Raw genomic sequence first — 14,220 nt, forward strand, 5'->3', positions numbered from 1 at the left:
CCTTCTGACGCTGTCATGAGTATTTTAATTGAAGGCAGGACAGGGCAGGAGTTTGCCCTGGCTCAGAAGTCAAGGCTGGGGAGGAACCAGTGAGATGCACCATGGCTCTCTGCAAACCTTGGAGCTGAAAGGGCCCAATGTATACTTTCTTCCAGAGTAATACAGAGACCTTGCCTCTGTGTTTTCCGTGACAAAAGAAGTGACACTGTTCTGGGACATCCAGGACTTGTAAAATGCCTGGTGTGGAGTCAAGTGTAACTGTCTATGTAGGAAATGATTTGAAACATGTGATATGTTCTGTAAATGGCTTTGAATGACCATTAAAGAACTTTATTCTTTAAAGTACCCTATTGAGGCGGGCCTTCTATGCAGGAATCCTAATCTGAATAGCTAAAACATTCTTTTGAACTGTGAGCATGTCATTCGTTTAAGGGCATATGTATGGCTTGGGTAAAATGCGGCTTGGGTTCTCATAAATACCAAACATGAAGAAAAGAGTTTTGAGCACAAAATTACAGTTTTGTTTTGTGCCATATAGACTCTAAGCTGGCACTCTTAGGAAGTTTTTAAAACCAAAAGGCATCTTAGGTCCCCTGGATCCTGGAGCTGTGAGGTGTTGTCATGGCAAAACACATATTCTAGATGATTACTGCTACAAAAAAGATTTCCCCCATATCGGATTGGAGGATACAGAATAGGTTAGGAGTCAGTCTGTCTGCTAAAACAAAGAGCCAGATTCAGGAGATGTCAATTTCTATTTATATCTCAGAATCTGATTTTTACATTAATTTCCTCATTTTCTCAGTTGCTTGGTCGTAAGTACCTGGGGAAATCTCCAGGTTCCTTCTCCTTGCTGTCTCTCTAAGCTTTGGGAAATAAAATGGTATATTTTTTTTAGTCTTTCTATTTTACAAGACACTTTTTCAGTTCAGTTCAAGTCACCAATAATTTATTGAGCACCCACTAGGCTTTGGTATTTTCACACATATTGAATTTAATCCTCACTGCCAGGTAGGTGGAGAATCCTAGCGAGTGAAGGAAGCTCCTGAGCTTTCAGTGGTCCGTGAGGACTCTGCAACACACCCTCGCTTGCCAGAGCTGCTGCAGAAAACACAGAATTAGGAGCCGTTCCAGCAGGGCCCATTCATTCAGATATTTCCTCTTTCAGGCCATGTGCCCAATGTTTGGGGTGGGAGATCTGAACTGTTCTAAGTAAGGAAAGAGCAAGAAAACGTAGCTGCAGGACCCAGGGGGCAGTTCTGCTTTCTGGCGCAGCTCCTGGAACGGAAGAGCCTCTCTGGGTTTCCCTGAACACCTGGGATTGATTTGGGTTTTGCTCTGACTTGGAAACATTTGCTGAGGTGGAGGTTGGAGGAGGGGTTGGGGAGGAAAGAAATAAATCCAGTGATTAAAAATAGCTTGTGCATGTCAGGTGCCTGAACGAATTGGAGAACACGCCCACAGTCCCTTTTGTCTGGCAGGTCTAAGCTCCTCGCTGCCGAATTACAACCGCTTTCATTTGTTTTTCCTGCTCCCCTACCATGTAATGGTCGAGGGCTCATTGGAACCATGTGTGAGCCCGGTGAGTCACCAAATCCTCAGGACTTCAGTGGTAATAATGTGTTAAAACTCCTTTTGGGGGATGGGACGGGGGTGGGTGAGGGGAGAAGGGAGAGGACTGAAGTCACTTCCTACAGATGTTCAGGGTCCTTGGCTGTCTCTGCAGCCTTGGTTCCCAGGCCCAGCTGCTGGGCCCGAGGCAGGCTTCCCTGGGCAGTTCGCAGCCTGCTTTGCCTCTCAGAGGACCATCTCTTTCGTCCTGGGACCAGTTCCCTCTGAGAAGAGGCACCTACCTTTGAGTTGGTGTGCTGCACCCCAGCAGCGTGCTTTATTTCCCCGAGGCAGTAACTGGAGACTGACTCGAATTTTTGGTCAATCAGATCATTGGAGGGTGAATTGGGGATTTTCTGTGCAGCTTCTTTCTCCATCCCTCAGAGTTTTTTGTTTTTTTTTTTAATTCGCTGGTGACTTCAAGGGCATTGGTATCAAGAGAAGGACCGAAGCCCCGTTGTGTTTCCCTAACTGATAAGAAAACTCTGTTTTGGGGTCAGGGTGTCCCATCATTTGGGGCAGCGATGGGCTGCTTGGTTGGGATGGGTGGTCCCCAACCACGACGCTGAGCTATTCTCGCTTAGCTCTTGCTGGAACCGAGGATCCCGCTTGTCTCTCATCGCTTTGTCACTTCATTAGGTTTGCGAAAATGGGGTCGAGGGGCTGAGGAGGGACACATTTCCCTTCTTTGCATTAGCCTCAGCCAGAAGCTTTGTGGATTATACTGACTTCCTCAACAGGAAGCCCTGCCTTGCCAAGTTTCTAGCGCCTGTAACGGGATTTGGAATCAGGCGTGTAGGACAAAGAGGACCCTTCCTTCCTAGTTCCAATCCATCCTTGCATGAATGAGAGAAAGGTTGAATGAGATTCCTTTTCACAGCCTTCTGAGATATTAGTGTCTTCATTGGGTAAATTCTCTTAGGGACCAGTAACAACTGTCCAAGGACAATGTTGATTGTTCAGAACCGGTCACTGACCACAGCCATTTTGCTATTTCTGTTGATCTGAAGGAGTAAAGGTGCCTCCTCTCTTATTCTAGGCAGTTTGACATCTGCCCTTTGGGTGCTGGCCAAAATCCTCGGCTTTTTCCGCCCACTCCTAGTTCCAGTTGTAAGTTCCTGAGGACCTAAACAGTCAGGAGGAATTATCTCTGCAGTCTTTTGCTTGTAGGACGTGGTGGTCAAAGGAATGGCTGGCTGCCCTGATTTGAAATCATCCCTCTCTGATCCAACTTCATCACTCTCCAGATCGTGGTAATGTTGCTTTAAAAGAAGTTCTGTGGTTCGAGTGGACCAATGAATGAAATGTAGACCTAGATTTAAGCACCGTGGAAAGTAATCTGAAGCCTTGTTTTCTTTTTCCATGAGCTTATCTGTTTCTTGTAAGCTTTCATAGTATGATCCTCCTTTATCTCAAAAATATCCTCGTGACAATAAAATATTCGTGGGTGAAATGGCATGTGGCCTGGGATTAGCCTTAACAGTTCTTCTGTGTTGGTGGGGAGGAGACGGAATAAAAACTGGTAGTGTTGATGGATTTTGAATAGGGATTTATTATACTATTCTCTCTACCTTGGTGTATGTTTAAAAATTGGCGTAATGAGAAATTTAAAACCCTGTGAGGGATATAGACACTACCTATCAACAGACCTCTTTTTAACCATGCACTGATGGAGTGACTTACCCCGCGTGATTACGTAAGTGGCAAAACTGAGAACCCGTGGGTTTTGACCAACAAGCTAAGGCAGCAAGCCCGGTGCATTGTCCCACTGTGTCTTTTCCCCCTGTCTTCAGAATCCTATCTTTCCATTTGGGACAAGTGTCCTTTTTTTCTTCTCTGTATGAATGAGAAGGTTTCTTCTTGGTCCTTTCACTTTAAGAAACCTATTTCAGCCAGACTTTATGTAACTAATTAACCTTATATTATGTGCACAATTGCCCATCAGGGTGACTCAGGGGTGAACACAGACAGGGAAGGAGGGCAGGTTGTCATTTACCGTGTGTTACTTTGTATGGAAGGAAGGAAGCCTCAATACCCTCAGTTCCAAGAAAGGAAAAGATTACAGTCGGTTCTGTAAATGGCTTTTAATTATGTCTTTATGGGGCGAGCTATATGAAATCCTGGATTTCGTCGATCCAGAAATGGTTTTGTTTAAGTTTTTAATTAAATGACTCAAGTGTATCTCATTTTCAAACTGAGAAATAAAAGTCCCGTTTTCTGTGTCTCAGCTGTAGAAATTTTAGTGTTCTTGGATTTCTGGTCCATTCCTATTTGCAGCAGCAGTGGAAGTGAATGGAAAGACCTTGGATGTGAAAGTTGAAAGATGGAGTTTAAGGCAGGCTCTTGATCTCTTGCAGTCTTGGTTTTCTGATCTGTGAAGTGGGGGTCCTGTAATACTTTCCCAGTTCCCCCGGAAGCTTTATGTTGTGAGGATATTGGGGAACAGTATACGGGAAGGGTCTCGGTGGACCGTAGTGGTTTTCAGATGTAAGGTGTATCATTCATAACTGGTGTTTCTTTCCTGCTGCTATTGATTGGGGCAATACCCACCACCCGTGGCTGGTGTCGTCATGGTAACCCACCAGGCTTTGGCCAATCCAGTGGCTGCACAAGACTGGAATGTGCACCTTGGATTTCTAGTCCATCGCCTAACCCTCGGGTCCCAGATGCTCCAGTCTTCCTGCCGTTTATTTGAGGATGGTGAGAGGAGGAGCATCTCAGTTCAGCAAGGCCATAGGTCTTGAACTTCTCCTGGAACCAACGCCACTTCAGGCTTAGATTCTAGGTAACGTTGCTGATATGAGCCGTTCGGTTTCTTTTTTTTTTTTTTTTTTTAGAGCTAGTAGTATTTTATTTTATTTTTTATTTTTTTAATGTCTGAAACATTTATATTAACATATTTCCATACATATTTCCATACAAATACAAGTATAAGATTTTTAGATATTTCATGTAATGTCTGAAACATTTATATTAACATATTTCCATACAAATAACCCAATGAAAGTTTAGTATTAGTTGTTTTGTTTGTTTGTTTTTTTTATACTGCAGGTTCTTATTAGGCATCAATTTTATACACATCAGTGTATACATGTCAATCCCAATCGCCCAATTCAGCACACCACCATCCCCACCCCACTGCAGTTTTCCCCCCTTGGTGTCCATATGTCCATTCTCTACATCTGTGTCTCAACGTCTGCCCTGCAAACCGGCTCATCTGTACCATTTTTCTAGGTTCCACATACATGCGTTAATACACGATATTTGTAGCCGTTCGGTTTCAAACAACTTAATAGAATGGTCTGAAAAGTCACGTGACATGTCCTTGATGGGTTCTTGGGCACTGAGCAGTCCTTAACTTTGAGTTCCATTATGAGTGAACTGAAACCCTTGTTCTACATTTGACTTAAAACATCCTTGGGCTGTATAAGCTTTTGTTCAGGATTAGGTCACAGTGAAAAAGCAGATGTTTCCCTGCATTGAAAAGGCCACAATTCATTGTGTTCCTACGGATTCAAGAAAAACTATCTGCTAATTTCTACTCTGATACTGTGCAGTCTTGATTGGACAGAGTTTGGGACCGTTATTTGCTCACTAGCTTCTGTACAACTCTCCTCTCAGAAATCTGGGTGATTCCTATAAATATTAACTCAGATTTAGGGTCCTGAGGAATAATCCCTGGGTCAGAAATCGAATATACTTGTAATATGTTTATGTTTCATAAATATACTTAGAGCCTCCACCATATCAGCATAGTATATTTCCAGGTCAGGTGCTCAGCATTTTGAAACAAATGTGTTATTGCAATTCAGGGTATCGCAAGTACAATTATTAGCACAGAGGCAATTTTAGTTCTTGTCCGTAAAATACAATTAGTTAACTTCTATGGAGCATTGATTAATTTATAGATGCTGCTGCTGAAATTAGAAATACTTTTGGCACCTAATAGAAAAGTCGTATGGTAGTTCTGTTTTTAAGGAACCTCCATATATTTTAATAGGTAACGAGATAAGGTGTGGTCAGAATAACAGAGATGCCTGCTTGGGCCAAAAACCATGTCAGCTTCTCCACCTGTGTAATGATTTCATTATTTTTATTGGTCAGTGTAATTGACAGAACTGCCACAAACACGAACGAGCAACACAGAGGGCATTTTTGCATTCATATTCTTCATGAGGAGAGTTTAATGTTTTATGTTAATACCACTTTTGAAAGTGATTATTCATCATCATTTACATGCAGTGCCTGTGCTACTAAAAAAGACAATCCTGGCTGATTGTTCATTCTCTTATAGAGGAGTTTTGATTTGTTTTTAAACCTTCAATTCCACACTTCATGAAAATAGATAAAGCTCTGACTGTCCTGTCTGAATGCTTTGGGTCCAAAGGCACTGATAACGCCTTCTCCTGAGCTCATCAAGTCCAGGTGTCCCAAGTGTGTGGTGTTGGCTTTCCCCAGCTGGGCTGGGAGCGCCTTTTCCAGAGACCCAGCGCTCTGAGTCCCCAGTCAGGGGCACAGCCTCTGGGTGCCATGCAGCACCTAAAGCCTGGCATGTGGACCAGGCTTTTGAGAATGGCATTGAGGCGGACAGGCACAAGTTAATTCCAGCTGCTTCCCTCGGAGAGAACAAGCCAGAACCTGGAAGTGCCGGCTCCCTGACAGGAAGTGGAAACCTGCATGGGGAGTTGTCAGCCCAGAGGCCCTGTCCTGGCCAGACTGCTGGGGCACCGCTGTGATAGGAAGCAGACTCCGGGCTCTCTGCTGTCACCCTCAGCTTTCACATGACCCTAGCATCCAGCTGCCCAGGCTTTCCTGTTCAGAAGGCGTCTGGGGCCTCCTAGCCTCATCCTTCGGTTCCAGTTTGCAGCAGAACCACTGCTGGTCCGTTTGGCCTGGCCCACATTTTCCACATGCATTTTCCTGGCCCACTTCTGCCATCAGTAGAGTCCTTTTCATCGAGTCATAAATCCAATGGAGGGAACAAACACACACAACAAAACCCACACAGTTCAAGTTCATGAATTGGTGTTGGATGGGAGCGAAGGGATGGAAAGTTGATTCAAATTTGGAAGACGTTGAATTCATCCAGCGTTTGTTGATTGACTCCTGTGCTGGGAGCTGGGGTTGCTGCATTTGTTCCTTCTTTCAGAAGCGATACTCTTGATTAAATAGAGAGCCCTTTTCTCTAAAGTCAAACTGACTTCCACTCTAAGGGAAGATCTCCTGGACCTGTCCCTTGGCTGTTCTTGGATGAAGAGAGTGGGGATGAAGGGGGAGCACTGATGTCTTTCTTAGTGACTCATGTGATGATTATTCCATTGTTCAAAGGGCTGGATGTTATGTAATCAACATTTTATCCCATCCCCCTACTTTTCCCCTTAACAATCTGGGATTTTCCAGCATTTTGTCAACCTTCCTGGAGGTGTGTTGATTTTTCCACTAGGCTTTTTTTGGGCATGTCCCAGGGCAACCCAAACTCTCCACTCCCTGTAACTTCAGATCCCCCTCAGTGCAGGGCCTGGGAGAGCCACAGCAGTGAACCCTTCTGTTCTTCTAGGGCACAGGGCAGACTCTGGGCAGTTTCCTGGTAGCACCGCTCAAAGCAAACTGAGGGAAAGAGCTGCCTGCCCTTCTTTCTCGCCACGTAATTTCCATTCATTTTGATGTTCAGAGGCAATATATTTGTTTCTGTTTTCAGAGGTCACCAATTATCATTTTTTTCCCTCCTATGTTTCCATTTTATCCAGCCAATAACACATTACTTACATCCAGGGAACTTTTTAACTAGCCAGGGTTTAGAGATGGCTGGTGGAGGAACTTCTCCAGTGGCCCCGCCATTTTCTGTCAGTTTCCTATGATACACTGAAGATTCCAGGTGAGCAAGAGGGCTTCTGGAAATTACTGCAGTAAAGTGCATTGCTGTCTCAAGGTCACAGGACAGCTAGTAGGAATTCTCAAGTCATTTCTTTGCTTATTTGCTTTTTGTTGGAAGTTGTGCCTGAGGTGAATTTGGAGGATTTTTAACTTGAACCATATCTATGTATCTTGGCTTTGAACATGGTCTGCAAGTACAAGAGGGACACAGCAGAGGTAAAGATGCACGTGGCAATAACAAAGGAGGTCACATTTGTGAATCTGCAGATTTTGATTCTTCATACTTCTTCACCACCTACATAAATCAAGTTTTATAGGTGTTACCTCCTATATGCATGTCACATCTGACCACTTAACATTTTCTGCAGAGCCAAAGCCTCCATCATCCCTCACCACAACTGATGCAAGAGCTTTTTAACAAGTCTTCTTGCATCCATTTGGAGTTACCTCCTAAACCATTCTTTACCGGCAGCTAAGGGGATCTTTTTATTTTTTTAACCCATTTTTAAAAATTGTGGTAAAGTGAACATAACCTAAAATTTACCAACTTAACTATTTTTAAGTTACAGTTTAGTGGGATTAAATACACCCATAATGTTGCACAACCATTGCCACCATCCACCTCCAGAACTCTTTTCATCCTGTAAAACTGAAACTCTGTCCCCGGGACACAACCCCCCATTCCCTCCTCCCTCCAGGCCCTGGAAGCTACCATTCTACTTGCTGTCTCTATGAATTTGAGAATTCTAAGTCCCTTATATAATTTGTCTTTTCATGACTGGCTTATTTCATTTACCATAATGTGAAGGCTCATCCATGTTGCAGTATATGTCAGAATTCCCTTCCTTTGTAAGGCTGAATGATATTGTACTGTGTGTGTATATACTACCTTTTGCTTATCCACTCATCTGTTGATGGACACCTGGTTGCCTCCACATTTTAGCTACTGTGAATAATGCTGCTATTAACATGAGTGTACAAATATCTCTTCAAGACCCCTGCTATCAGCTCTTCTGGGTATATAGAGAACTAAAACTCAACACAAAAAGACAAATCACTCTACTAGAAATGCTTGAGTAGACATTTCTCCAAAGAAGATACACAAATCACCAATAAGCCCATGGAAAGATGCTCAACATCACTAATCATTAGGAAAATGCAGATCAAAACTACCGTGTGATACACTTCACATCTATTAAGATGGCTACTATAAAAAAATGCAGAAAATTAGTGTTGGCAAGGAGGTGGAACCCTTGTGCACTATGGTGGGGCTGTAAAATCATGCAGCCACTGTGAGAAAACAGGATGGCATTTCCTTGAAAATTTAAAAATAGAATTACCGGGGGCTTCCCTGGTGGTGCAGTGGTTAAGAATCTGCCTGCCAATGCAGGGGACACGGGTTCGATCCCTGGTCTGGGAAGATCCCACATGCCACGGAGCAACTAAGCCCGTGTGCCACAACTACTGAGCCTGTGCTCTAGAACCGTGAGCCACAACTACTGAGCCCACGTGCCTAGAGCCCGAGCTCCGCATCAAGAGAAGCCACCGCAACCAAGAGTAGCCCCTGCTCGCCGCAACTAGAGAAAGCCAGCGCGTAGCAACGAAGACCCAACGCAGCCAAAAATAAATAAATAAATAAAATAAAAGTAGACTTACCGTAAGATGACATTCTTCAAACACAATGTAGTCATGTCATTCCTCTGCATGAAACTCTCAATGCCTGTTTTGCTCAGGATACAATTATAAATTCCTTAACTCACTCCTTACTTGTGTTTTCAACCTCCTCTCAAGCTGCTGTCCCCTTGATCACTCTGCTCCAGTTGCATTGATCTTTTTGATACTAAAACAGGCCCAGGTTGCCCTCTTCCCCCATCTCAGGACCTTCATTTGTGCTATTCTCTTATCTCGGATCACAGCCCTCTAATTCAGTGCTCATCAGGATTACCTGGATTCTGTGTTACAAACGGATTTCCGGGCTCCGCCCCCTCAGAGGTTCTGATTCAGGAGGTCTGGGTGGGGCTGAGTTCTCCCAGGTGATGCTGATATGGCTGGTCTGGGGACCACACTTTGAGAACCACTGGTCTGGAGTAGTTTTTAAAAAACTCCTGTGTATCCTTCAGGTCTCAGGTCAAACATCTCACTTCGAAAGGAGGCCTTCTCTGATTCCTCCAGACCTGCAGGACTCCCTGTTATGTGTTAACACTTCATCTTCTACTCCTCCTATGAAGCCCTTACTGACATTGTATTTGAACGTTTAATTGTGTAAATAGTTTTTTTAATGACTGATTTCCCTGCCAGAATCTGATATCCAGCTCCTTCAGGGTAGGGATCATTACTGTCTTGTTCACTGTTCTTTCTCTAATCCCTTGCATGTGACAAATGCTAAATAATTATTTATTGAACGAATGTTGTTATTTCCTTTTCATAGGTAACGGCAAGTGTGTAGAAACATTAATATTCTCAGTGAGTGTGAAGGATGGGTAGGGGCTATGGGGGAATTAGTAGAGCTATACAGAAAGAATAAATGTATTTTGTCAGAGAGGCAGAGCATACGAGGCAAGAGTCAGGTTTTTTGTTTTTTGTTTTTTTTTATGGGCCCTACCACATTGTGGAAAGCCCCCCAAATTTTACCTGCCCTGGTGAGGATGCTACTACAGTTATTTCTCAGCTTGTCTTCTTCTTCAGACCATTCATGCTCTATTATATTTTATGGGAGGTTAATTACCTACTTAGTTTTATCTTTAAAACTGAGGTGTAACTGACATGTAACCTTACGTTAGTTTCAGGTATACAACATAATGATGTGATATTTGTGTCTGTTGCACAACGATCGCCACCACCAGTCTAGCTAACATCCATCACCTATTTCGTTTTTGTTAGTATTCATGTGCTATTTTTTCCTTACAGATATGGAATGTGCAGATGTTCCGCTCTTAACTCCAAGCAGCAAAGAAATGATGTCTCAAGCCTTGAAAGCTACCTTCAGTGGTTTCTCTAAAGAGCAGCAACGCCTGGGAATTCCAAAAGGTAGGTTTTGTAGTTGGGAGGAGAGATGATGGGATCAGACTTTGAGGCATGGTTAGTTTTCTCACCTGTTGGGTGAGATAGACGTTATTACTCACCACGCTTCAGTCAGCAGCCACAGATCGTTGCAGACATCTGTTGGAACAAGCGTAGACACATGCCGATGCTCCTTCATCTCCCAGGCTTGCCCCTGCCATCTTGGTTTTAGGGCAGTGGTGCCCAAACTTGTTTGCACATTAGACAGGGGATCGTCAAAAAATTCCACAGTCCAGGTCAGGTCCCAGACCAATTAAGTCACAATTGCTGGTCGCATCAGTAATTCTGAAGCTTCTCAAGTGACTCCATAGTACAGACAAGTTGGGAAGGCATGGTCTTGGAGTCATTCTGGGCCACCATTGGATGAACTCGATGAGCTGCATTTCTGGGAATTTACTCATTTTCTTTTCCATGTCCTTTGGTGAAATGTGTTTACCTTTGGGTGTTCTCATCCAAAAGGGTTTATTCGGGAATGTAAGGGGAAGTGGCTTGAGTTGTCAGAAAGGAAACATGATGGGGGAAGACTTAAGCCTTGACCAAGCAGCATTTCCTGAACAATTGAGAACAGAAAGAACGCTTTTCTATTGAGTAAGAGAAACAGAAGCTGTCTTTAGACCAGGCCAGTGCTACTGCTGCATGAGAGGCTTCCACCCTGCCAGACGCAAGCCTTTGGTAGATTCTGTGAACGTATCTGTCTACCTTTCCGTGTATTCTACTTTCCCACAAACCTCAGCTGACAGCAATGCCCAATCACAAGGCACAATACAGTGAATTCTGACCCCTGGGTTCTCCAGCATCTCATAAGGTCATGGTCTAGATCGAAGGGGGTAACTTTGAGAGCAGGCATGCTGTGGGCCTCACAGCCTGCCACCATCTGAGCTCTTTAAGTGTCATTAGCCGGTGTAGTCATGTTAAACCAGGGGTCATGTGTGAAGATTATATATCGTCTGTCCTACACTTCTACTCAATGCAGGGCCTGTGATGTGTATATATTTTGAAGGGTATCTGGTATAATACAGGTACCTAATAATGTCGTTATTACTAAGTATCATTTGAATGGCTTACTATTACTAATTGCTGTGATTATTACAGTCAGCCCTCCGAGGGTTCCGCATTGGCAGATTCAACCAACCACAGGTCAGATTCGGTTGGCTGAATCTGCGGATGCAGGAACCCACGGATACAGAGGGCTGACTGTACCCCGCCCTTTTATGTAAGGGAGATGAGCATCCACAGACTTTGGTATCCGAGGGGGTTCTGGAACCAATCCTCCTTGGATACCCAGGGACAACTGAGCTAACCATGATTAACTAAGATAAAAATAATTAAGCATGATGGTCTCAAGTACATTATAAGAGTTAAGAGCAGGCAGAGGTGAGTGCCACATCCAGAGCACACTTGACGTTGTTATTATTGCTGTTAAAGAAGTCATTTGTTCCCTTGTCCCAGGCTTTAAAAAAGTCTGATGGAAACAAGGCAGTGAAAGAGGAGATTCCTGGAATCTTGGTCTGAAGATTCCAAGGGTGGAGAATACTCTGCTACTTTTTAGCTGATGACAGTGATCTTCTAGCTGGCAAGATAGAGAAGATGGGGCTGTTGGATGCGGGGTGGGGGGTGGGGGGAGGGTTATGGAAGATGCCCCATCGGGCATTCCTAATTCTGTGAATCCGAGAACATCCTCAGTGAAGGTCAGATGCTTTCATGTTGTCTCTGAGGCTCGGGGAAGAGTTAAGAGCCCGATCTGCTGGAACGTCATTTGATCTCTCCCCGCAGACCCCCGGCAGTGGACAGAGACCCATGTTCGGGACTGGGTGATGTGGGCTGTCAATGAGTTCAGCCTAAAGGGTGTGGACTTCCAGAAGTTCTGCATGAACGGGGCAGCCCTCTGCGCGCTGGGGAAAGACTGCTTTCTCGAGCTGGCCCCAGACTTCGTTGGGGACATCTTGTGGGAGCATCTGGAGATCCTGCAGAAAGGTAAATGCATGGGGGCGGGGTGAGGTGGGAGCCGTATGGGGTGGCTTCGAGAGTAGGTCCGGGAGCGTGCCCAGCGGTGCAACGTCGATGCCATCACCTGGGCATCCAATCACAGCACGTGTGGTCTACGGCATAGACGGTGCCTGGTAAATAGCAAGTGTTCCATAAATGTAAGTTTCTTTTTCTTCTGTGTACTGGAGGTTCCAATTTTAATCTTTAGCTAGACTGTCCTCCTGAAGCTTCTTGGTATGCGAAGTTCTGGTCCCAATCCTGATCTTAGACTCAGGTACTGTTTGAACAAGCAGTGCCCACAGCCAGCAACAAGAGAGTTTTTCTTTCTTTCTCTCTCTTTTTTTTTTTTTTTTTTTTTTTGGTAATCTTAAGACACACTCTCTTGATCCATGGCCACATCCAAGGTTTGTTTCTCAGAGCTTCTTAATAAGCAGGCTTCTCTACCCACTAACTGGATTGGAATTGCAGTCGCGAGGTACACCTTTTCCATCTGGAGCAGAAACCGGGGTTATGTCAGGACGCCGTGTTGCAACCTTGTAATGACATGGCCTCTCCTACCAGCCTCTTCCAACCTTTTTGGACCAAGTGACTCATGTACCACAGTCCTGGCTGAGTACAGAAACAGCAGCAGGCGGCAAACTTGGGTGTTTTTGCGCTTATTTTTCTGAATTTCTTCTTAAAATAAATTGCAGTTACCAGCAGTCAGCAGTGCCCTCCAGCTGACTGTAAGCCTAGAAGCCTGTTGCCCTCTCTGACCCAGGCCCACCCTTTCCCTGTGGTCACCAGCTCCAAGCCCTGGCGCAGACGCGGTGACGGGGGGAGGGGGGCAGGCAGCAGAACTCAGGCTTAGCACTTTTATTCCATATAATACCTTCCTTTGTTTAAGGATATTTTCCACTCTGCAATGCCCAGGAGAGACCCAAATTAGACTCCTCTGGGCACAGAAGTGTTATCTTTTTCTTTTTTCCCCTTCTCTTCAGCTTCTGCTGAAACAGAAATAAATAAGCAGAGTCGAGAACTAGGTGAGTCTGGCCTTCCCCAAAGCAACGCCGTGATCTCGGTGTAACTGCCACAAACCACTCGCACATGTTGACGTGAGCACCTGTGTATAGAGGGAAAAGATACAGCAGGCTCAGAACAGATCTGATGCAAGCATTGGCTTATCAACACAGCAGTGGGGTATACCAGACCGTGTCGCCCCAATGTATGCTGCTAATACACCGTTTCCCTCCAGTCTTCACCCTGGGGCAGCCAGCTGTCCTGGAGTGTCCAAACCTGCCTCTGATCAGTTATAACTCATCTGTACAGCACCTCCTTGTTTCCAAAGTGCTTGAAACTACGTTTTTCTCATTGGATTCTCAAAACAACCCTGGGACATGGGAAGGGCATGTTCTCTCGGTGTCCTTGTCTGTAAAATGAGGACAGGTTAGGTGGTTTTCTCAACATCACTTGTTTCCTTAAACCTAAGTCTTTTCAGTCGAACTTCCTGTCCTGTGTTCTTTGTGTAATGATGCGGACTCGTGGGGTAGCTTCTGGCCTACCTTCCTGCAAAGGAATAATACAAGCAAATTTAGGAGAATTAGGAAATAATGGAGTGGGTTTGAGAACATCTCACCCATTCTCAAGGGAGAGAGGCAGGAGAATCGTCCTCCTTCAGGTCCTTGAAGAGCTGAACGTGACGTCTGTATT

The 14,220-nt window shown here is 44.7% G+C and overlaps 1 protein-coding gene across 3 annotated transcripts in view; it reads left to right on the forward strand.

Annotated features, from left to right (window-relative positions):
- ETS1 (ETS proto-oncogene 1, transcription factor) overlaps positions 1 to 14,220 on the forward strand; it is a 129,174-nt gene that overhangs the window by 85,206 nt on the left and 29,748 nt on the right. For 2 of the 3 annotated variants that reach the window (XM_059930066.1, XM_059930067.1), the window contains 2 exons: positions 10,393 to 10,512; positions 12,319 to 12,519. In XM_059930066.1, coding sequence (XP_059786049.1) covers positions 10,393 to 10,512; positions 12,319 to 12,519 — 321 coding nt within the window. Of the gene's footprint in view, positions 1 to 2,796; positions 2,865 to 10,392; positions 10,513 to 12,318; positions 12,520 to 14,220 lie in introns of those variants that run through there. The other variant, XM_059930069.1, reaches the window with a different exon arrangement.

Source organism: Balaenoptera ricei, chromosome 8 (genome assembly GCF_028023285.1).
Source record: "Balaenoptera ricei isolate mBalRic1 chromosome 8, mBalRic1.hap2, whole genome shotgun sequence".
Lineage (NCBI taxonomy): Eukaryota > Metazoa > Chordata > Mammalia > Artiodactyla > Balaenopteridae > Balaenoptera > Balaenoptera ricei.